The sequence below is a fragment of the Heptranchias perlo genome, chromosome 23 (assembly GCF_035084215.1).
Source record: "Heptranchias perlo isolate sHepPer1 chromosome 23, sHepPer1.hap1, whole genome shotgun sequence".
Classification (NCBI taxonomy): Eukaryota; Metazoa; Chordata; class Chondrichthyes; order Hexanchiformes; family Hexanchidae; genus Heptranchias; species Heptranchias perlo.
Window position 1 is genome coordinate 41,598,618 of NC_090347.1, and position 23,213 is coordinate 41,621,830.

Below are 23,213 nucleotides of genomic sequence, written 5' to 3' on the forward strand. Positions count from 1 at the left end.
GCTGAAATTATCTTTGATAAATGAACTATGGAGGGAGTAGATTAACTATCTAGGGAGCTTAGTTCTAAAAGGTATCAGTTTGTGGATTCTTTAAAAGCAAAAATCGGCATGTTTTAATTGGATAAGATGTGATTTCGGGTGCTTGGGAAAAACCATGTTGGCGAGGTGGGTCTGCACCCTTGGTGTCCAGCTGCTTTTTTCTTCCACCAGGCCACTGGGCCAATGAAGCCTGTTCTGCTTTGCCAGTTTTTCATGCTACCCTGCCTATCCCCCAACTCTTTAAGCTATTCACACACTCTATCTCATATATGTCTTTTATTTCTTTGATTTCTCTCATTATGCCTCCTATTGTCTCAGGTTAGTATCACTTCTGCGATTTAACCATCTCCTGTTCTCCACTTAAGCACTTTACAGGCGGAGTGTGGGTGTGGGTGTTCTTTCCTCCTCCATAACCCTTGTTCTGTTCCATTTTAAATGCTGTCTTCTGTAATTTCTTTCATTCTGATGAAGGGTCCATGCCTAAAACATTAACTTGTCTGCTCTCTTTGCAGATGCTGCCTGACCTGCTGAGGGTTTCTACCATTTTTTGTTTTTGTCTCAGTTATCCAGAATCTGCAGTATTTTGCTTTGTGTTCAAGATGTGATTTCAACTGTTGCCAGGTGTCAAAAGCAAACAGACTATCATATGGCCAGGACACTGCTGTTCTTATCTTACCTACGTAAATGTTAGAAAAGGTAAATATTTCAATTGCCAGATCATTCTGAAGAATTTATTTGATCATCCAATGAGCCAGCTTTAGTATCAGTGTAAAGACAGACATATTGTTGGAGTAGTCCTGTGGCCTCCACTTCTCTGCTTTGCACTGCCTACATCACATAAGGCTACAAAGAGCAGCTTTGTGGAGTTATTGCACTTGTAACAGTCCATCAGAGACTCAATCAAAAGGTACTAAAAAAACTACAGAGATGTTGGACTCTTTCCTAGTTTTGATACAACTTATGCACTGGGTAAGTCATTAGTCTCTTGCTGTGTCTTTCTGCTTCTGTGTAACACTTTAGTTGTGAATAAACCAGCTATTACTTTTAGCCTGAATGTGACTGTTTGATAGCATGATATTTACCACCTTTCGGAGTCAACAGCAGAACGTGGCGGGATTCCCACAGGGTCTCTAATGCAACTGGTGTTAGGTAAATGGTAAGTATTAAACCCAATACAACTATCCTACCCACAGCACACATAGGTAGAGGCTGTGGTTCAGATGGCATTCGATATGCTTATGAAAACTGCCTTTTTGCTATGACTGCGAGTTAAAAGTATTGGGAGACAGCCTAACCTGTAACAATGGTAGTGACTCCCACACAGGGAATTCAGGAACTGTGACATCAAAAGGAGATACTAAGTGGAACCCAGGTGCATACCATGCAAAAGGTGTAAAGCAGAGAGAGAAAAAGCTGTCAAAGGGAACATCACTATTGAACATCATTCTCACACAAATCCTACCGACCCGTTACAGAACAGCTGTGAGCCGAAAAACTCCCACCACCACTTTCCCACACCAAGTGAAAACCAAAAAAGCTGATGCTCGAAAACTATATCTTGTAAGGTTATACCTCTTCTCTCAGATTCTCACTGTTAACTCACACTCGTACACCCAAAGGTAGCAACTAAGGTACCTGAATTGTTGTCTGAATGTAATTAATGTAATATGGACTGGCCAGAGGCTCTCACCTGGAGCTGAAGTAACTGTTGCAGCTGATCAGTAGAGAGGGACACCTGGGAGGAGAGAGAGCGGGAGGGAGAGAGAGAAAATGGGTAGGGAAAGAGAGAGATGGAGAGGAATGGAGAAAGAAAGAGAGAGAGAGAGAGAGAGAAATATATATTTAATCATTTAAATCATACAAACTTCATTAACTCTTTACAGTCCACACTGTTCAATTGCAGGCAAGCAGCAGTCAGACTGAATGAGCCGTCCATTTTTACAATATCACGAGCCAGCAGGGAACAGAATGAATAGATTTCCATCACAATTTCACCAAAGTCTGATTGGGACGGGGGGGAGGTGTAGTAGGGAAAGAGGTGCATGGAGAAAAGGCACTTCCACAGAGTGAAAGAAAAATCAGTGAAACTGTCCACACCTCTCTCCTGCATCTTCTGACACATGTTCAAGATCAGTGTTCATAGAAAGCTGGGAATAGACTGCAGATCACCAGCAATCCTTTTGGGGAATATCGGATGACAGTGGGAACCTGAGGGAGGGAGAAAGAAATAACTTGCAAAATAAAGGGGAATAAAGTATTTTTAAAAAAAGCCCTGTGCAGCTGGAAAGCTGAGAATCCTTTTCTTTCACTCACCTCTCCCAAACCTGATGAAAACTGCACCTCAGTGGGAGTCAACAAGACAGAGGAAGGGCTCATGTACAAGTGAGGGAGAATATGATAGTATGAGTTACAAAGGCATTTTTAGGAGACTTTATTGGTGTTATTTTCAAATTGGTCTAATCAGAAAGGATACTTGATTTTTATAGAACATCTTTTTAGGGCGACGCGTTCAAACTAAATACAACTGGCTCTGAATGGTCACAATGAATTATCACATCAATTCATTACCAGGCTTTACGCAGTTACAGCAAATCACCATGTGAAACCATTACCAGGCTCCCAGTGGTCAAACCGAATCCCCACATCAATCCTTCATCAGGGTACCAACAGTTAAATTGAATCACCACATCACCTTGCTTAACATGGAGTGCGTTCTGTCAAGTTTTGACCAGTCCCTCCCTCTCTTATTCAATACATCAAATCGAGTCTTCAGCTAAATAGAATCATAGAATTTTGCAAAAGAGGAGGACATTTGGCCCATTGTACTTTTGCTGGCTCTCAGACTAAGTTCCATTTCCCATACTCTTCTTTTTAAAAACTCATCATAATTTTGAATACCTCTGTCTGATCTCCCTTTAACCTTCTTTGCTCCCACAAACTGAGCCCCAGTTCTCACATCTCTCCTTATAACCAAAGAAAATCATGTTAGGGACAGAGCTCCTACCCTTATTGACGAACCCCACATGAAACTGACCAGCCCTGGTTATATGTGGGAAACAAGTTGGTACAGCGAGGGTTAAGGGAGTAAGTGCAATGTAGGTGAAGCCACCTCACTCCTACCTGTAAAGCAGATAGTCGATCATCCTTCTGTCCTTGTGGAGATGCTGTAAACATACAGAGAGGAGAGTTAGTGAACCCCATTTCATAACATAACTAGTGAATTCAAGACGGTGGATAAAGTGAAAGTTATTAAAGAAATGCTTCAGTTTAGAAAAGATAAACAGTAAAGAACATAAAGAACAGCAACACAGGGCATCTATTCCATTGCTCAATCCACTTACTGGACCATTTTATTTGATTCTTTAGAAGCTAATAAAATTAGCAAACAACCCTGCATTTATATAGCACTTTGCGACATCCTCGGGACATCTCAAAGTGTTTCACATCCAATGAATTACTTTTTGAAGTGCAGTCATCATTGTTCTGTAGGCAAATGCAGCAGCCAATTTGCACACAGCAAGGACCCACAAATAACAAATGAGATGAATGACCAGTTAATCTGTTTTTGGTGATGTTGATTGAGTGAGGAATGTTCAGATAGGCCTTTGGTTTAACTACTTATCCTAAACACAGCACCTCTGACAATATGGCACTCCCTCAGTATTCTACTCAAGTGTCACCTAGATTCCATACTCAAGTCCTAGAGTTGTGGCTTGAGTCCACAACCTTCTGATTCAGAGGTGAGAGTTCCAACAACGGAGCCACAGTGGGCATTATTCCTGTATAAACCTAGACAGAGAGTCTCGGCAGGCTAATCAACTGTGTGTGGTACCAATCCTGTCCTTACCTGACATTCACATAGACAGACTTTTAAAAAAATTAATTCCCATCGATGTGGGTGTCACTGGCAAGGTTTGACATTTATTGCCCATTCCTAGTTTGATACAACTGCGTGGCTTGCTAGGCCACTTTAGAAGAGTCAACCACATTGCTGTGGGACTGGAATCATATATAGGCCAGACCAGGTAAGGAGAGCAGGTTTTCTTCTATAAAAGACATTAGTGAACCAGTTGGGTTTTTACAACAATCCGACAGATTCATGGTCACTTTTACTGGTTCCAGATTTTTATTTCCAGGTTTTTTTAAACTGAATTTAAATTCTCAAACTGCCATGGTAGGATTTCAACTCACGTTCTCCAGATTATTAGCTCAGGCCTATGGATTATTAAAAAGACTTGAAAGACTCACATTTATATAGTGCCTTTCAGGACCTCATGACGTCCCAAAGCGCTTTATAGCCAATGAAGTTCTTTTTAAAGTGTAGTCACTGTTGTAATGTAGGAAACGCGGCAGCCAATTTGCGCACGGTTCCGAGTAACATAACCACTAAGCTACCGTATCCAGCAGGGGCCACTACATAGTGATTAGGAGTAGGAACTCTGGTTAATTTTTTACCCTCCCTAGCCCAGGTGTACTGAGACCAATTGAAGCACTACAAATATTGCCATAGCATAGTTCAACAAAGTCAGCACAGACCTGGATTCTAACCAGAGACCTTCTGGGCTACAAAGCTCAGTACCACACTGGCAATATTATCAGCGATTACTAGAAAGAATGTCATGGCCTTAGAGAGGGTGCAGAAGAGATATACCAGAATGACACCAGGGATGAGGGAATTCAGTTACGTAGAGAGAAGAGAGAAGCTAGGAGTGTTCTCCTTATAGCAAAGGAAGTTAAAAGGAGATTTAATAGAGGTGTCCAAAATTATGGTGGATTAGATAGGGAGAAACAGATTCCACCGGCAGGAGGATCAGTAAACAGGACACAGGTGTAAGGTAATTGGCAAAATAGCTAGGGGGCAGATGAGGAGAATTTTTTTTACTTCGTGAGTTGTTGTGATCTGGAATGCACTGCCTGAAAGGGTGATGGAAGCAAATTTAATAGTAACTTTCAAAAGGGAATTGGATAAATATTTTTTTTTATTCGTTCACGGGATGTGGGCGTCGGTGGCAAGGCCAGCATTTATTGCCCATCCCTAATTGCCCTTGAGAAGGTGGTGGTGAGCCGCCTTCTTGAAACCGCTGCAGTCCATGTGGTGAAGGTTCTCCCACAGTGCTGTTAGGTAGGGAGTTCCAGGATTTTGACCCAGAGACGATGAAGGAACGGCGATATGTTTCCAGTCGGGATGGTGTGTGACTTGGTGGGGAACATGCAGGTGGTGTTGTTCCCATGTACCTGCTGCTCTTGTCCTTCTAGGTGGTAGAGGTCGCAGATTTTGGGAGGTGCTATCGAAGAAGCCTTGGCGAGTTGCTGCATTGCATCCTGAGGATGGTACACACTGCAGCCATGGTACGCCGGTGGTGAAGGGAGTGAATGTTTAGGGTGTGGATGGGATGCCAATCAAGTGGGCTGCTTTGTCCTGGATGGTGTCGAGCTTCTTGAGTGTTGTTGGAGCTGCACTCATCCAGGCAAGTGGAGAGTATTCCATCACACTCCTCACTTGTGCCTTGTAGATGGTGGAAAGGCTTTGGGGAGTCAGGAGGTGAGTCACTCGCTGCAGAATACCCAGCCTCTGACCTGCTCTTGTAGCCACAGTATTTATGTGGCTGGTCCAGTTAAGTTTCTGGTCAATGGTGACCCCAAGGATGTTGATGGTGGGGGATTTGGCGATGGTAATGCCATTGAATGTCAAGGGGAGGTGGTTAGACTCTCTCTTGTTGGAGATGGTCATTGCCTGGCACTTGTCTGGCGTGAATGTTACTTACCACTTATCAGCCCAAACCTAGATGTTGTCCAGGTCTTGCTGCATGCGGGCATGGACTGCTTCATTATCCAAGGGGTTGCGAATGGAACTGAACACTGTGCAATCATCAGCGAACATCCCCATTTCTGACTTTATGATGGAGGGAAGGTCATTAATGAAGCAGCTGAAGATGAAAAGGAAAAATTGCAGGGCTATGGAGAAAGAGCAGGGGAGTGGGACTGATTGGTTGTTCTTTCAGAGAGCCGGCATAGGCATGATGGGCCGAATGGCCTCCTTCTGTGCTGTGTTATTCTATGATTCTACTTATTCTCATTTTTCAACTCACCAAGCACATTTTTGGTGATAGGTTCTTTCCAAGTGTCAGTCACAGGTGGAGGAGTGGCTTGTCTGCGTGCATTCTCCCATGGAAATGGGGACCTGCCAAAGGAAGGCAGAAAACAGCGCTGGAAAAAGTAGTTTCCATTGTATGCAGCGCGCACACACACAGACATACACAGATACAGAAGACTGGATTTGGTTATAAGTAGCGTGCACGCATATGCACATGTATGCGCGCAAAACTGTAACTGGTTCTATACAATGTACAAGCACATGAACACAGAGCCAGAGGAAGAGGTAGTTTTCAAATCTTTCTCTCCATTATTTCATACCACTGTTTCTAAGAATAAAAGGCCCAAACAGTTGTGGGTATGTTCTACATACCCGCTGCTCCTGGATTCCACAGGATTGCTCTCAGCCGTCTGTTCTGTTACTGCTGTGATTGAGGACTGCCCACGTGCACCTAGTGATCCATTCTGTTTACTAGTCAATAAGAAAAAAATTCAACAGCTCAATGGGGATAGGAAATAAGGACCATTTCTGAAGAAAGTATCAGGACCACAGAGAGTTTCAAATAGTAAAACTTAAAACGGAATGGAGCAGACTTCACTCAAACATGAATTTCTGTTGGGTGGGGGGGGAATGCAACTTCTGAGTCGAACATCGTAGTAAGAGGATATTAAATTCTGTGATCTCAGGATTGTAAAATCAGATCATGCAGAAAGTCACACACTAATGACAGAAACCTAACTTCAACATCAATGAAAGCCTCAAACTCAAGCACACGGAGGGGCAGATTCAGACGGCTGCGACAGAGTTGAAGCGCGGAAGAAAGTGAGCATGAGATAGCCAGTGCACAAGAGTGAGAGTGAATAAGTGCAAAAATGAGCAAATGTGAAAGTGAGCAAGTACGACAAACTGTAGGTGTGAGCAAGTGCACCAGAGTGAACACAAGAGAGCCCAACAGAGAGCGACTGCAAGGGAAAACAAGCAAGCGTGACGGAGCAAGAGAGAGAGAGAAAGCGCATGCAAGAGCAAGTGTGAAATGGAGTGTGAATGTCAAGCGAGAGGGAGCAAGAGTGCAAATGGGAGAGAGGGAGAGAGAGATAGAGAGAGAGAACAAAATAAGTTCCCATATCTATATTATTTGTAATGTCCTGAAAACAGTCCAAGTAGTTTGTCAAGCATGCATTACCCATTCTAAACCAATGCTGACTCTTCCTCATTAAATTATTACTATATAGATGTTACTCCAGCCTTTTATTTACAATGTTTTCCATTATTTTACCTGCTGCTGATTTTAAGCTAACGGGCCTGTAGTTGTCTAGGTCAAATTTGTCCCCCTTTTTAAATATAAGTATTACGTTTTCTTGCTTCCAATGCTGCAGAACCGCATCAGTATCCAATGAATCCTTTGTGGATATAGTAAGCATCCCACAAATTTCCTGCCTAGTCTTCGTTTAACATTTTAGGATTTGGTCCAGGGCATTTGCTAGTTTTCTGTCTCTTTAAACCACCAAGTACCTCTGCCACAACAATTTCAATATCGTCTGGGATATTTAGTACAAAAATAATTTACAATGAATCAACATTTTCCTCCCTGATGAATATTTCTTAAAAAAAGAATCGTTAACTAATCTTATTCTGCTTTTATCTTCAATTTCTCAATCACTTTTATCATTAAGAGTTCTAACTTCCTCCCTAAACACTCCTTCTGTTGCGATATTCACAAAATGTTTTATTACTGTGCTTAACATCCTCTACTATATTCCTCTCCAGTTCTCTCTTTGCCTGTTCTCCAATACTATCCCAAACTTCAGCCTCTCCCAGTAGACACTGTTTCTGTTCCTTATCTCCACTTTAATTTCTGCATTCATCCACTTTATTCTTGGGTTTAAACTTAACTTGCATAATTAAAACATTTTAAAATTCTCCACAACTGAGATATCTTTCAGCATTAAAACCCCTTTAATTTGTTTTGGGTCATCCCTCCTTCCACTGAAGTTTGCCTTTTTGAAATCACACCTTTCTGACCTGGTCTTCACTGTGCTGATTGCCAAATTAGTTTAATTATATGGCGCTCATTAGTCCCCCCGAAGGTCCACAAATTCCATATTACGGATCTGCCTACAGCAGTGGGTACTTAGCACTTATTAACTGGCAGGGGAACCTGCTCCAGCAGCGAGTCCCATCAACCTGTTTTCCATCCCTAATCAGCTCCTTACCATAAGCCTGTCCCTGTGTCAACTTCATCAGCCGATCCCAGGGGATGGGATTCTGGGGCCTGAGACTTCTTCCGAGCCAATGCCTCCTTCAGCCAATCATCTTCTACGGCACCAGATAAGTCTGCCTTTGATGTGGATGGTGCAGATCTGACCAGTGGCTTGTCAATCGGTTTTGATGCAGATGGGGGACGGCCTGCTGAGTAAGGCCTCTTACTCTGATTGTGGCTGGCTGGGAGGTTTGAATCAGACTTTGCTTTGTAGAAGATGGTCCTTTTCTGCATTTCTTTGGCTTGCGTTTGATTATCCAGATCAGGAACGACATCATCTTTCAGCCCCAGCCAATCGGCAGCACCCTTGCTTCCATGTGCCGACGTTGGGGTCGTCGATGTTGGCGTGGCAGTTTTGGGTTTCTGATCAACAAAGGAGTTTCTATCACCCTCTGGGCTAAATCTATAAAAGGAGAAAGATCACAGTTAAAATAAAACAACATTTAAACGCGTCACAGGTGGTGTAAGAAAAAATATCACAGCACGATGCAGCTTCAGCCTACAACACTCCTCCCAAACCAAACTTTCCTGGCGTGCAGCAACAGAGTGACTCCTCCTCATGAGGGGGAAAGAGGTGTGGTACAAATCAAGAACATGGCTTGACATGAGGCACAGGCTGGAGGTGGTCATGTAACTGCCAAACCTACTGTCAGGATAAAAAGTTTTAAAAGTACAGTGTCCAAGTGATTTCACCCTTTTGGGTGATGACCAATTCATTTCTGAATGAGTGAGCCTGGCTTTTAAAATGGCTGAATTGAGTTTCAAGGCAGTGAAGTGATTGACCTGAACTTGCTGTAAGCCTAGCTACTTTCCGTTTAACTGGGACAGAGCGACACACTGATGAAGAATGGCAATTAGCGCTGCGTATTTTGGCAAGAACGAAAGACTTCCTATCACTCCTCTCAGGGTGAATGACATACCTCACTGACTGGCGTCTGGACTGCCGATCCTCCGGAGTTGTGGCCACAGTGGGCTGGTAGGAACCGAAGGTGAAGTCATCCAAAAAGTCTTCCTTTTCTAATCAAGAGCCAAAGACAATCAATCACTGACTGCCACCTGATCAATAGATAGCACTCCCCAACACCTCACATTCAATTGCAGCTTTTTCCCATTTTTAATATATATTTTATTTTCTTCGTCCTTGTGGAGGGGATTCTGCTGAAGGCCATTAGCAGGAGGGCAAGTACACTAAATGAATGATGCTAGAATGAATCCCAATTATGCTCAAAATCATTTTAAGTCAACTTGACACAAAAGGATATCAATCATATCCCAGCAATAATTCCAACTGGAACAAGAGGCACTGCAGACTAAACTAGCACCAGAGCTCATCCCCTCCTACTCTGAGCCAGCCTTACAACGACAGAAACATCATACCGGCAAGCACAGTGCAGATAAAACAGTTTCATGGAAGGAATCTAGCAGAGGCCCATCAGTTAAATAGGGCCATTCTGGAGCAGATTGAAAATCTTGATTAGGAGGTCCCAAAATAAGGAAAAATGAAAGACTTGTTAGAAGACAGTTTGAAAGCCATTCTGTGTGGTCTATTTGGAAGGATAATACAAGGCAGTTCGCTGGCTCATGGTGCAGTACAATGCACCCGTCATCTCCCAGATGCCGAATTCCTGATTTCAGTCATGCAGCTTTGGAAAGACATCAAACCGAAGCCAGGAACTTGCTCACTGAGCACAAGAAAGCTTGGAATGAGAAAAGGCCATCCGGCCAGTTAAGCCTATGGATGCATCTCCTCACCCTGGATATAGATGTGGGGGGAGAAATGGGAGGGAGTCACCCCCAAACCTCTGCACTGGCTACTGCTGCACTCTCAACCAGCAGAGCTCAGGCAGCTCTGAATCAATCACAGGCCAGTCCAAGGAACTGCCCCCGCCTCAGTGCAGGGAATGGGCTGCACCAGGATGCACCCGGCCCTTTTCAATAACATACATCGCACGTATGGTAGTGCAGTGGTTATGATACTGAACCAACGATACAGAAGTTCAAATCCCATCATGGCAAGTTGTGAAACCGAATTCAATAAATCTGGTAAATTATTGCTCAACACTGCTAAAAATGGCAATGAATGGCTCATCAATGTACTACAATTCGAACTCTAGTGGTTGGCTTTTAATGACCTCTATTGCTAGGCCTCTGAAGCGGCCTAGTAAGCCACTCAGCTGCAAAAAAACTCCCTACAGAAGAAGACCCACTACTTTCTCAGGGTAAACTAGGGATGGGCCTTGCCTTCACATCCTGAAAACAAATCACAAGAGGAGGTGAAGAGGAAAACAGAACTGAAAGAGGCAGCAAATTTGATGACATTTTCTACCAGGTTTATATATCCTCTTCAGACAGAGGTGTGCTGGAGGGGGAAGGCAAGTGTTTTAAATAGAAAGTTCCTTCCCATTTAAAGAGAGAAACAAGTACAATGTAAATCAACTGCTTATTGGCACTGAGGGACAGGAATTCTGACAACATGGGCTGTGCCACCAATTAATTGGGATTTAAAAGTTCTTAAAATGCAAGAGTTAATATTTTGGGTAGAGAACATTAATCATGGTTCTGACAAGGGGTCTTACCTGAAACCTGAGCCCATTTTTCTCTTTCATTGCTGACCAACCTGCTGTGCAGTTCCAGAATGTTTTGCTCCATCCCTTGTTGGGACAATTTTTGGAATCTCCTCTCCAACACCCCGCCCCCACCAAGAACCTGTTTTTTTTCCTCTCTGCGCAAGACTCACAGAAAGTTATCTGATTGCAAAGAATACCAAAGAGGCTTCCAGCCTTTCCTAAGTCATGTCAAAGAAATACAAATTGGGTCATTTTGACCTAAGTCGCTGGGCAGGAAATCCTTGGGATCAGTTTTACACTCCACCCTATATTAATCTCCATTGAATAGAGAGTAAAATCGGGCAGGGTGTAAGACCAGCGTTGCATCCCATCCCATCAGTTTCCCAACTGATGGGTTAGGTTAATGTTGCCCCCAGAGTTTGGTACTGGATGCACAGATGGAAACTTCGTGGCGAGGTTACCTTGTATCTTTTTGTATTTTGGATCTAGTTTAAATTCTTTTCTTTCACCAGTTGTAGGCCGCTCGAGGAACTTCCTGGCTGTCCCCCTCCCTAACAATTCATCCAGCTTTGAGCGACCAGGACGCAGTGTCTCCCTAACACAGAAAAAAACAGGTGAAATTAAAGAATGCAGGCTACATGAAATTCAACAGAAGCCATCACTACCACAGCAAATATTTGTCAACTCTGCTCACTTGGTAGAGCTTTCACCTCTGGGTCAAAAGGCTACCACTCCTAGACTTGAGCACATAATCTCGGCTGACAGTCCATTATAGCACTGAAGGAGGAGCAGTTCTTTCAATCAGATATTAAATCGAGGCCCCGTCTGCTACTTCAGGTGAACATTAATTAAAAATGAATTAACATATTATTAAACCATAATATTATTATTGAATGCTGTCAGGATTGTTTCCAAGTACCTACTGTAATATACAGGGAAGCCGCTATGCACACCTCTCACAGATATCGACCCTTTAACAGTCCAATACCACAGCAGCAACATGACGTATGCTCCTTATAAACCCATTACAAATCCAATTGTGAAGGTGTCAGCTTTGACAAATATTTAAAACGCATTCTTTGTGCTCTAGGTGCATGTGAAGGAAGGGGCACCTATCACATTCACAAATCAGCCATGGGACTTTGAAGCATCTGAGTAACTCTTGTGCTGAGGCATGTCACTAATAGGTGTCTGACCACACACCACTGAAACGGTCAACAATCTCTCCAGCACACACTTACTCCTCCCCTTTCTTCAGTTCCTTTTGTGTTTTCGGACTATCGCCAAACCCAAGTGCATTCATAAGGTCATCTCCTTCATCATCAAAAAACAATTCATCCTTTCTCTGTGAAGTGGTCACGGCCGGAATTGTTGCAGGGCTGGAGAGTACTGTGAGAATCACACACAAATATTCACGTGGTTAGAAGAAGCCTGTGACTGAAGAACTTTTCAAACTTCCTGATTCTTTGGACTGAGCCCAGATGCAGCCGGTGTTGGGCATTCTTTCAAATCAGCCACCTCACCGTTGTAGTAGCCCAGAGCAGTATGGCATTAAACAGTCACAGATCAGTAAACGTAGAGCAACTGAAAGAACAGCTTTCCATTCTAACTCTTTGAGGACTGCAGTCATTGTGGTCCTCAGTGAAAATAAAACTAAAGAAAGAAAGAACTTGCATTTATATAGCGCCTTAGGATGACCCAAAGGGCTTCACAGCCAACGGAGTACTTTTGAAATGTAGGCAAATGTGCCAGCCATTTTGCAGATGGCAAGCTGCAAATGACGAATGGTCAGTTAATCCGCTTTTGGTGGTGTTGGTTGAGGGATACATATTGGCGAGGACACCAGGAGAATTCCCTGTTCTTCTTCAAAAAATGCCATAGGATCTTTTACATCCACCTGAAAAGGCAGATGGGGTTTTGGTTTAATGTCTCACCATAATCCTGTCTTTCAAATGAAAGTGTCCCATTTCTCATTCCTCACCTTGGTAACATAAATATCTACAAGAAGTGAAGGAGAAAGTGGGCATAAATTGGGGTGGGTTATGGACATTAGTTAAGGTTTTAAGCAGGGGTCACGGCAGTCAGATCCTGTACCCAGATCAAACAGGAAAAAAAAACACATGAAAACGCGATGGTGTTGCAAATGGAAAGCTAGTTACTCACAGAGCACTTCAGTTATTTTCAGTAACTCTTATGCCCTGCCTGTGAAGCAGACAGACAACCAGGCCCACAGATATACAATGCAGCCCCATATCAGCATGGGTCTCAAAACGAGGGAAAAAGTTCCCATTAATATTGGTTTGAAGAGCCACCTGGGAGGTTGCCGGGTCTTTTCTGAGCCTAATACCCTCATGCCTTTAAGACACTCCTTCAAACCTACCTTTTCGGCCAAGCTTTTGGTCACTTGTTCTAATGTCTCCTTCTTTGGCTCGGTGTCAATTTTTGTCTGATTACGCTCTTGTGAAGCTCCTTGGGATGTTTTACTATGGGAAAGGCATTATACAAATGCAAGTTTTTGTTGTGTCACCATGGGGTCAGAGCCAAGGTGGATTCTAATTGATCTGGAGGCTCATCAGCCCTTCTTTGCTTTGCAGTGGAGTCTTTTCAAATCGCTTTATATGAACAGTTTGTGACAAGTTCATACAAACAACGACAGAAAGCCAGATCATACTCTGAGAGCAAATATGAAATGCATGATGTGAATGACCATCTATTAACAGAAGTACTCACTGGTACTTTGAACAATGTTAGAACTAGGGACAAGATTTACCAAAGAAAGGAACACCTGTGAGATCTGGGTGCAGATTGGGTCCCATTTACTGTTTCAGCACATAAAATATCCTTTGGAATAAAATAATAAACCAAATCAAATCGGCAACTTCTTAACCAACAATGGTGGGTGAGCAAGGACTGCTTGAAGCTGCCAGTTGAGGTAAGAATATCATTGATGTCCATGGAAACGTGCTTTATCTACTCACAGGGAAAGAGTAAGTCACAGGGGTCATCCTCACTGTATGTATAGGTGTACCAGGTAGAATACCCAATACTCACAACATCAAAAAATGTTTTAAAGGGGTATCCAATATTCTCTCAATTGGTGATCTGAGATTATTACTATTGGCAAAATGAAGAATGCATTCTTCAGGGCACACAATTTCTCAATACCTTTTGCCTCTTTTTTGTCTGCCTGCAGATCTGCGCTCGGAAAGCTGGGCTTCTGCCCAGGCACCACTGATTTCTTTGGTTCCTCTTCTTCATCAGATAGAATGCCTGCCAACGGATCATCTAAATCTGGAATGGAGATAGGAACATTACTTAAAGAAAAAAGCTCATTACAATGATCACTGCGGAGCCTGTTCAGCAGAATGTATCAGTGGAACCGCTTGGGACAGGCTCTGGTATTTTGCTGGGGCTGCACTGGTCACCCACATACAGCACAGTGCTGGGAATAAGGTGATCTGTGGTGGACAGGCACACATAAGCGAAGGAGCAATAGTTAGGGTCTCCGTGTTCATATTGCTATAATATACATCACTGATACAAAGTCCAAATTCAGTTTCAGATTCCGTGCCCCCTCCCTCCTTTGTATACGGAAACATAGGTTTAGAAGGTATTTAGGGGAACCAGGCTCAAAAGGGTTAAATAGTGAAGGCTTTAGCTTAGACTACTGTACCACAACATGGACTGCTTTTAAATTAACTTACTGCAACTGCAGGCACGAACAGCCATGAGAATCTAGTTTTTGCAAACTATGGGAGGGACATAACAGTACCCCCACTTCTTCAGACACACTGGAATACTGAAGCTAGCTAGTACTCCCATTACCTTCAAGGCTTATAGGGTAATTCATCAACTGCAGGGACAGGGAAACATTGTGCTAAGAATCTTGTTATTGAGAATAAGGAGAGATAAGGGGGGTGGGGGGGCACAAGGTACTGACTCTTCTGGACAAGTAAGTGTTGTCTATATGGGTGGGTAAATTAAGGGGAGTATTTTGGAAATTACCCGATTGGATGTATTTTGCCGCAGTTCCGTTTTTTGGGGTATAACTGGGGGATCTGAGGCTTTGTTAAGTGTAGAGGACAGAAAAGAAAGTACCAGGCAGTAAACGAGAATGAGAGTATGTGAATGAAGGAACGGGGAACGAGGTCGCAGCTTCGACCCAAAGGACAATGGGGTAATATAATTCTCAATTATGCTTTGTAAACTACTGCTTAAATATTGTAATGTATTGATTCTTGCTTGTGCTAAATAAAGTCATATGGCTATTAACCATTATGGTGTCAATATCGAACAAATGAGCAGAGAGTCAAATTGACTACAAATTGGCGAGCCAGCCAGGATACTGACACAATAGCCGTTGGCATATTTGGTGTAAGTGAGATCCTAGGACTGACATGGACTGATATTGCCTAGTCAGTTAAGGAAGGGAACCATCAGGGATTGTAGGACATTGCCACCTACCAGTAGTATAGTGATGATTTATTAACACTTTAGTGTCGACAGAATGGCTAACTCAACTGATGCTGAGAGAGCCCGAGATAAGAAGTTTGAGAAATTATGTATAAGAGATTTAGTGTCGTTTTTGATCAGTTCTGAAGGGGACTCATGTCAAAAGGTGACAAAATGGATTCAAAGTCAAGTAACTGAGGGTAAGATTGTTCAGGAGGACAAGGAGTTAGAATAGGAACTTGTCAGACTTTGTGTGAGGTGGAGACGAAGATGAAGAAACTGGTAAGGGAGAAGGAAATTAAAGAGGATTGGAAAGTGGGGGTCTTGTTGTTTCAGCCACAGGATTTAAGGAGGTTGAGAGAGGAAGTTGAAATTTGGAGGGGTAGGTTGAAAGATGAGGAAGAAAGAAGAACAAAAAGAATCATAGAATAATAGAATCATAGAAGTTACAACATGGAAACAGGCCCTTCGGCCCAACATGTCCATGTCGCCCAGTTTATACCACTAAGCTAGTCCCAATTGCCTGCACTTGGCCCATATCCCTCTATACCCATCTTACCCATGTAACTGTCCAAATGCTTTTTAAAAGACAAAATTGTACCCGCCTCTACTACTGCCTCTGGCAACTCGTTCCAGACACTCATCACCCTTTGAGTGAAAAAATTGCCCCTCTGGACCCTTTTGTATCTCTCCCCTCTCACCTTAAATCTATGTCCCCTCGTTATAGACTCCCCTACCTTTGGGAAAAGATTTTGACTATCTACCTTATCTATGCCCCTCATTATTTTATAGACTTCTATAAGATCACCCCTTAACCTCCTACTCTCCAGGGAAAAAAGTCCCAGTCTATCTAACCTCTCCCTATAAGTCAAACCATCAAGTCCCGGTAGCATCCTAGTAAATCTTTTCTGCACTCTTTCTAGTTTAATAATATCCTTTCTATAATAGGGTGACCAGAACTGTACACAGTATTCCAAGTATGGCCTTACTAATGTCTTGTACAACTTCAACAAGACATCCCAACTCCTGTATTCAATGTTCTGACCAATGAAACCAAGTATGCTGAATGCCTTCTTCACCACCCTATCCACCTGTGACTCCACTTTCAAGGAGCTATGAACCTGTACTCGTAGATCTCTTTGTTCTATAACTCTCCCCAACGCCCTACCATTAACGGAGTAGGTCCTGGCCCGATTCGATCTACCAAAATGTATCACCTCACATTTATCTAAATTAAACTCCATCTGCCATTCATCGGCCCACTGGCCCAATTTATCAAGATCCCGTTGCAATCCTAGATAACCTTCTTCACTGTCCACAATGCCACCAATCTTGGCGTCATCTGCAAACTTACTAATCATGCCTCCTAAATTCTCATCCAAATCATTAATATAAATAACAAATAACAGCGGACCCAGCACCGATCCCTGAGGCACACCGCTGGTCACAGGCCTCCAGTTTGAAAAACAACCCTCTACAACCACCCTCTGTCTTCTGTCGTCAAGCCAATTTTGTATCCAATTGGCTACCTCACCTTGGATCCCGTGAGAAAGGCAGAGGGACCTTCACACCAGGCTGGGGTGAGGACACAGACTGTGAGCTTGAGACTTTGAGTCAGTACAGAAAGGGGTTCTATGATAGAATCAAGAAGCAGAAAGGGAGAGGATCCCACACTACAGAATATGTGCTTTTGTTTTCAGTGTACTGTCTCTTTAAAAAGCCTGTCCTCATTGTGAGTGCTTTCTTTTCACTGTTGTGGGCTATGGCCCCTTTTTAATGCTTGTTATGTGTTTTCCACTTTTGTATAATATAACAAAGATTTTGTTTAGCTGTGAAATGCAGTTATTTCCAGTATTTTCACAGTTTTTGGAAAGGTGCGCCTGAAGAACAACGAAACGAAAGACAATGTAATTTACTAGGTTTTAGTAAGCCCGTACTATATTGATAATTTTATCTGTTTTGTCTTGTGTTTAATTTTGATATTGCTGAATTAAAATTGTAGTTATTAAGATTAACTAACCTATCAATTGTGGAAACCAGACTTTTATTATGGCCACAGTAAAATTCTGGTTCTTATATTAAAAAAATGAGAGTCTCAAATACCAGACATGAGATTATCACATATGAAAATTAATCTGTTTGAATTTTTGTTGAGTATTGGTGAGTGTGAATTGATCTGATTGGCGTTGTGTTGATTATTGGTGAGTGTGAATTGATCTGATTGAAGTTGTGTTGATTATTGGTGAGTGTGAATTGATCTGATTGAAGTTGTGTTGATTATTGGTGAGTGTGAATTGATCTGATTTGAGTTGTGTTGAGTATTGGTGAGTGTGAATTGATCTGATTGGAGTTGTGTTGAGTATTGGTGAGTGTGAATTGATCTGATTGGAGTTGTGTTGAGTATTGGTGAGTATGAATTGATCTGATTGAAGTTGTGTTGAGTATTGGTGAGTGTGAATTGATCTGATTGGAGTTGTGTTGAGTATTGGTGAGTGTGAATTGATCTGATTGAAGTTGTGTTGAGTATTGGTGAGTGTGAATTGATCTGATTGGAGTTGTGTTGAGTATTGGTGAGTGTGAATTGATCTGATTGGAGTTGTGTTGATTATTGGTGAGTGTGAATTGATCTGATTGAAGTTGTGTTGATTATTGGTGAGTGTGAATTGATCTGATTGAAGTTGTGTTGAGTATTGGTGAGTGTGAATTGATCTGATTGGAGTTGTGTTGATTATTGGTGAGTGTGAATTGATCTGATTGAAGTTGTGTTGAGTATTGGTGAGTATGAATTGATCTGATTGAAGTTGTGTTGAGTATTGGTGAGTGTGAATTGATCTGATTGGAGTTGTGTTGAGTATTGGTGAGTGTGAATTGATCTGATTGAAGTTGTGTTGAGTATTGGTGAGTGTGAATTGATCTGATTGGAGTTGTGTTGATTATTGGTGAGTGTGAATTGATCTGATTGAAGTTGTGTTGATTATTGGTGAGTGTGAATTGATCTGATTGAAGTTGTGTTGATTATTGGTGAGTGTGAATTGATCTGATTGGAGTTGTGTTGAGTATTGGTGAGTGTGAATTGATCTGATTGGAGTTGTGTTGATTATTGGTGAGTGTGAATTGATCTGATTGAAGTTGTGTTGAGTATTGGTGAGTATGAATTGATCTGATTGAAGTTGTGTTGAGTATTGGTGAGTGTGAATTGATCTGATTGGAGTTGTGTTGAGTATTGGTGAGTGTGAATTGATCTGATTGAAGTTGTGTTGAGTATTGGTGAGTGTGAATTGATCTGATTGGAGTTGTGTTGATTATTGGTGAGTGTGAATTGATCTGATTGAAGTTGTGTTGATTATTGGTGAGTGTGAATTGATCTGATTGAAGTTGTGTTGATTATTGGTGAGTGTGAATTGATCTGATTGGAGTTGTGTTGAGTATTGGTGAGTGTGAATTGATCTGATTGGAGTTGTGTTGAGTATTGGTGAGTGTGAATTGATCTGATTGGAGTTGTGTTGAGTATTGGTGAGTGTGAATTGATCTGATTGAAGTTGTGTTGAGTATTGGTGAGTGTGAATTGATCTGATTGGAGTTGTGTTGAGTATTGGTGAGTGTGAATTGATCTGATTGAAGTTGTGTTGAGTATTGGTGAGTGTGAATTGATCTGATTGAAGTTGTGTTGATTATTGGTGAGTGTGAATTGATCTGATTGGAGTTGTGTTGAGTATTGGTGAGTGTGAATTGATCTGATTGAAGTTGTGTTGAGTATTGGTGAGTGTGAATTGATCTGATTGGAGTTGTGTTGAGTATTGGTGAGTGTGAATTGATCTGATTGGAGTTGTGTTGAGTATCGGTGAGTGTGAATTGATCTGATTGAAGTTGTGTTGAGTATTGGTGAGTGTGAATTGATCTGACTGGAGTTGTGTTGAGTATTGGTGAGTGTGAATTGATCTGACTGGAGTTGTGTTGAGTATTGGTGAGTGTGAATTGATGTGTAAGGAGTTAATATTGTGTGTCACTGTAAATCAAAGAACGATATCGTTATCTAGTACAGGGCATCAATTTTGATAATTTGGGGATAATCATCCTGGTTGTACTGAAATGTGATAGCTGTTAGCAAACTGACAGCACCCCTTTTATCTTGTGATTGGCTGTGGTCAGGAAAAAAAAGTGACCGAGAAATAGAAAAGATTAAATAAAAGGTATCTCATATCTCCTTGATAGAAAAAGCAGAAAACTTAGAACAGCTAGGAGAGCCCGAGATAAGAAGTTTGAGAAATTATGTATAAGAGATTTAGTGTCGTTTTTGATCAGTTCTGAAGGGGACTCATGTCAAAAGGTGACAAAATGGATTCAAAGTCAAGTAACTGAGGGTAAGATTGTTCAGGAGGACAAGGAGTTAGAATAGGAACTTGTCAGACTTTGTGTGAGGTGGAGACTAAGATGAAGAAACTGGTAAGGGAGAAGGAAATTAAAGAGGATTGGAAAGCGGGGGTCTTGTTGTTTCAGCCACAGGATTTAAGGAGGTTGAGAGAGGAAATTGAAATTTGGAGGGATAGGTTGACAGATGAGGAAGAAAGAAGAACAAAAAGAAAGGCGGAGGGACCTTCACACCAGGCTTGGGTAAATCATCACTACACTACTGGTAGGTGGCAATGTCCTACAATCCCTGAAGGTTCCCTTCCTTAACTGACTAGGCAATATCAGTCCATGTCAGTCCTAGGATCTCACTTACACCAAATATGCCAACGGCTATTGTGTCAGTATCCTGGCTGGCTCACCAATTTGTAGTCAATTTGACTCTCTGCTCAATTGTTCGATATTGACACCATAATGGTTAATAGCCATATGACTTTATTTAGCATCTCCATGAAAAGCATGTGAAAAAGGAACATTGGGAAACTATAGTTATGGCAAGGACAGCAAATTATAAAACTTAAGAAACAATTAGAAACCGAGGGCGACCTCATCAAAAAGTTGATGGAACAAAAATTAGAGGTGGAAAATCAACTAGCTCATACAACTGCTTACAACGTGACTTTAACTGCATCAGTAGATCATCTTCAAACCAAAGGTGCAAATAGAGCCAGGAAATTAGTAGCATGTAATGCTGAACTACAATGACAGGAAGGTCAGGATAAAATGTGATAACAAATTTGCCTATATCACCGGATTAGATAAAGTTGTACTTATGACCGCCCACACCCCTACCAAGGTGCTACTGTCGGGTGCATTAAAAGATTTAACTGGAGGCCGATCAGCGCAGCATGCTGAATTAGCCACAGTGACCTATGTCCTCCAGATGGATGTAGGAGAACAAGTTCTGACAACTTTCTCTAACAACCATTTGACTTATTTGTCACTAACTGATTATTTACCTATTTGGGAGAAACGAGGGTTCACCTCAGCGAATGTTAAGCCATTACCCACCACTGACTTCTTACAAAAAAATTTGGAACTGTCCCAAAATCAAACAAATTTGGCAGCTATTGTAAAAGTAAAGGCACATTCAAAAATCACGCCATGGGCGGCAGAAATGAAAAGCTGATTTATTGGCTACAGCTATCCAGCAGAGTAGCAAATGGTGGGTCCCGCCCATTAACGGGTGACCTCGGATGGCTCCTGTCTGAGTGGCTTGCGAAGAGTTAAATTTGATAGATTTGCAAAATAAGGATCCCTAGATCCAGCAGCTGCAGGCTGTCGTACTGGGCACAGGCCCGAGGCCTCGGGGATGTCCTAAAAATGGAGAGGACTTCACCCAAGACGCCAATAAATTAGTAGGTTATCAGAACCGAATTATCATCCCCACAGAACTCAGAAAAGATACTGTCCGATGAACGCATATGTCCAGCGGGCATCAGAGGGGCGAGAGCTTGGTCCAACAACTGCTTTAATAAGAATTATCTTAAATAAATGCTAAATGCTTGAACAAACAATTGGAATTTAATCTGCAACATCTGTAGATAAAAAGGTCAGGCATAAGTACTCTTTTAAAAAAAAACTGAGATGAACGAAGGGAAAGGCTATCTCCCGACACAAAAGGTTTTTTTAAAAAATTACGAGAGCGACGTTGAGGTACGCTGAGAACACTGTGTACATCTGATGATATCCGGCTCTGTCCTTTTGTTTCTGCAAAGAAATTAACCCCTTCCAAGGATACCGACATCTGTTTTAATTCACAAAGCAACTACCTTTGCATTTATTTGAAATAAGCTTCTTAACCTAAGTGGATATTTCCCCACATAATAGAAGGAAATATTGGCCATAATTTTTGTGCTCCCTTTGCTGACTATTCCCTCTTGGAATTAAGTAATTAAATTCATTCACAGAAACATGTGTGGAGTCCTCTCTGGTCCTGGGATAAAGGGCGACAGAAGAAAATTAATGAATTATTTGTTGTTTTTAACCCAAGAGCCACAATGGATTTTCTGTTTTTCTTTTAAAACAGGGGACCGTGTTTTCGGGACCGCAAACCCATTGGTGCAGGAAATGATCCAGTCGTGTTAAGAATTTAAGACCTTATCTGCAGACATCGGCAGATATCAAATCACAGCGTGGTGACGTTTTGGACTAAGACTTAAGACTTGGATTTCGAAAATTCAAAATTACACAGAGAAGGAAAAGCAATCGTCAGCCTTGATCAAAATTCTTCCAAATTTGTCTAAGAATAATCCAAGTTGCTTTTCCTCTTCTGAAAAAGTTTTGCCAAAAGTAATTACAAGCACTTCTGTCTCTACTGTAAAACCGCAAAGCCTGGACATAATTTGTTTCTGAAATTGGAATTGATAACATAAATTGATATGAATTGTGGTTCAAGCACTCGAGAAGGGAAAATTTACCCATAGTTTAAGGGGATAATCAAATTATATTTTTAAATATAAGGAGTCCAATCTAAATGGTTCCTGCCCAATGTTGTGTATCAAGGAAGAAAGTATTTTGGGGGAAATACAATTGTACATTGACAAGTCCTGTAAATCCAACAATACTGCTCTCTGGAATGGGGATAATGAAAATCGATTCAAGAAGAATTTAAGTAAAATAAACAAAAAAAATGTATTTGTGTATTGGACAGTAAAGTTTCTCGAGGGCTCATAAATGAGATGAAATGGTAATATAACGGGATGTGCAAAATTGGATGAGAGGAAGTGATTGACAATATAAGATAGAAATAGAGAAATTACACCACCAAATGGGAATTTCTCTAAAGTCATTGATCTGGGCACAATTTACCAAAAGATAAATCTAGTAAAAGTCAGGAAAGCATAGCTGAGAATAGTAAATTTATAGTTTTCTCTTGGAGATATTTGTGTCCTTGCTTATACTGTATTTGATAGCCTGGCCACTATCTGAGACGTCGGGACCAAGGGAGACCTCCAGACACCCCCCGATCTTTCAGGTTATAAAGGTAACCTGAAAGCCTAAGAATAGCTACAGTGAACATGAAAGATACAAATGTATGTTGCCATCAATTGGAAACAGAGACCAGGATGAAGAACATGATTACAAAGGCCTACAGCCTGGGGAGCTATTGGAACCACTCTTCAAACAGAACAGTTGCTCTTACAGGATTGAATCTGACTGGACACATGACATGTGCCATGGAAAACACATTCGGAAATACCATGAGGGAAAAGAAACTGGCCAGCAGAAAGTTTTGATATGTTGCGTGTGAAGAACTAATATGCGGAAATGCGTGATAAAGATGCATTGAGGAACGGGTGTCAGACATGCTCAGTTACAGGACAACAGCACGACATGAAATGGTTAATGTGGCTCAGGAGATTGAGAAAATCTTTTAAACAAGGCACTGACA

The 23,213-nt window shown here is 41.7% G+C and overlaps 1 protein-coding gene across 3 annotated transcripts in view; it reads right to left on the minus strand.

Annotated features, from left to right (window-relative positions):
* The window catches only part of LOC137341269 (fas-binding factor 1 homolog), a 127,783-nt gene that overhangs the window by 61,161 nt on the left and 43,409 nt on the right, over positions 1-23,213 (minus strand). For all 3 annotated transcript variants that reach the window (XM_068004374.1, XM_068004375.1, XM_068004373.1), the window contains 9 exons: positions 14,126-14,251; positions 12,202-12,349; positions 11,422-11,555; positions 9,314-9,410; positions 8,347-8,796; positions 6,506-6,604; positions 6,129-6,220; positions 3,160-3,203; positions 1,730-1,774 (listed from right to left, as the gene is read on the minus strand). In XM_068004374.1, coding sequence (XP_067860475.1) covers positions 1,730-1,774; positions 3,160-3,203; positions 6,129-6,220; positions 6,506-6,604; positions 8,347-8,796; positions 9,314-9,410; positions 11,422-11,555; positions 12,202-12,349; positions 14,126-14,251 — 1,235 coding nt within the window. The remainder of the gene's footprint in view (positions 1-1,729; positions 1,775-3,159; positions 3,204-6,128; positions 6,221-6,505; positions 6,605-8,346; positions 8,797-9,313; positions 9,411-11,421; positions 11,556-12,201; positions 12,350-14,125; positions 14,252-23,213) is intronic.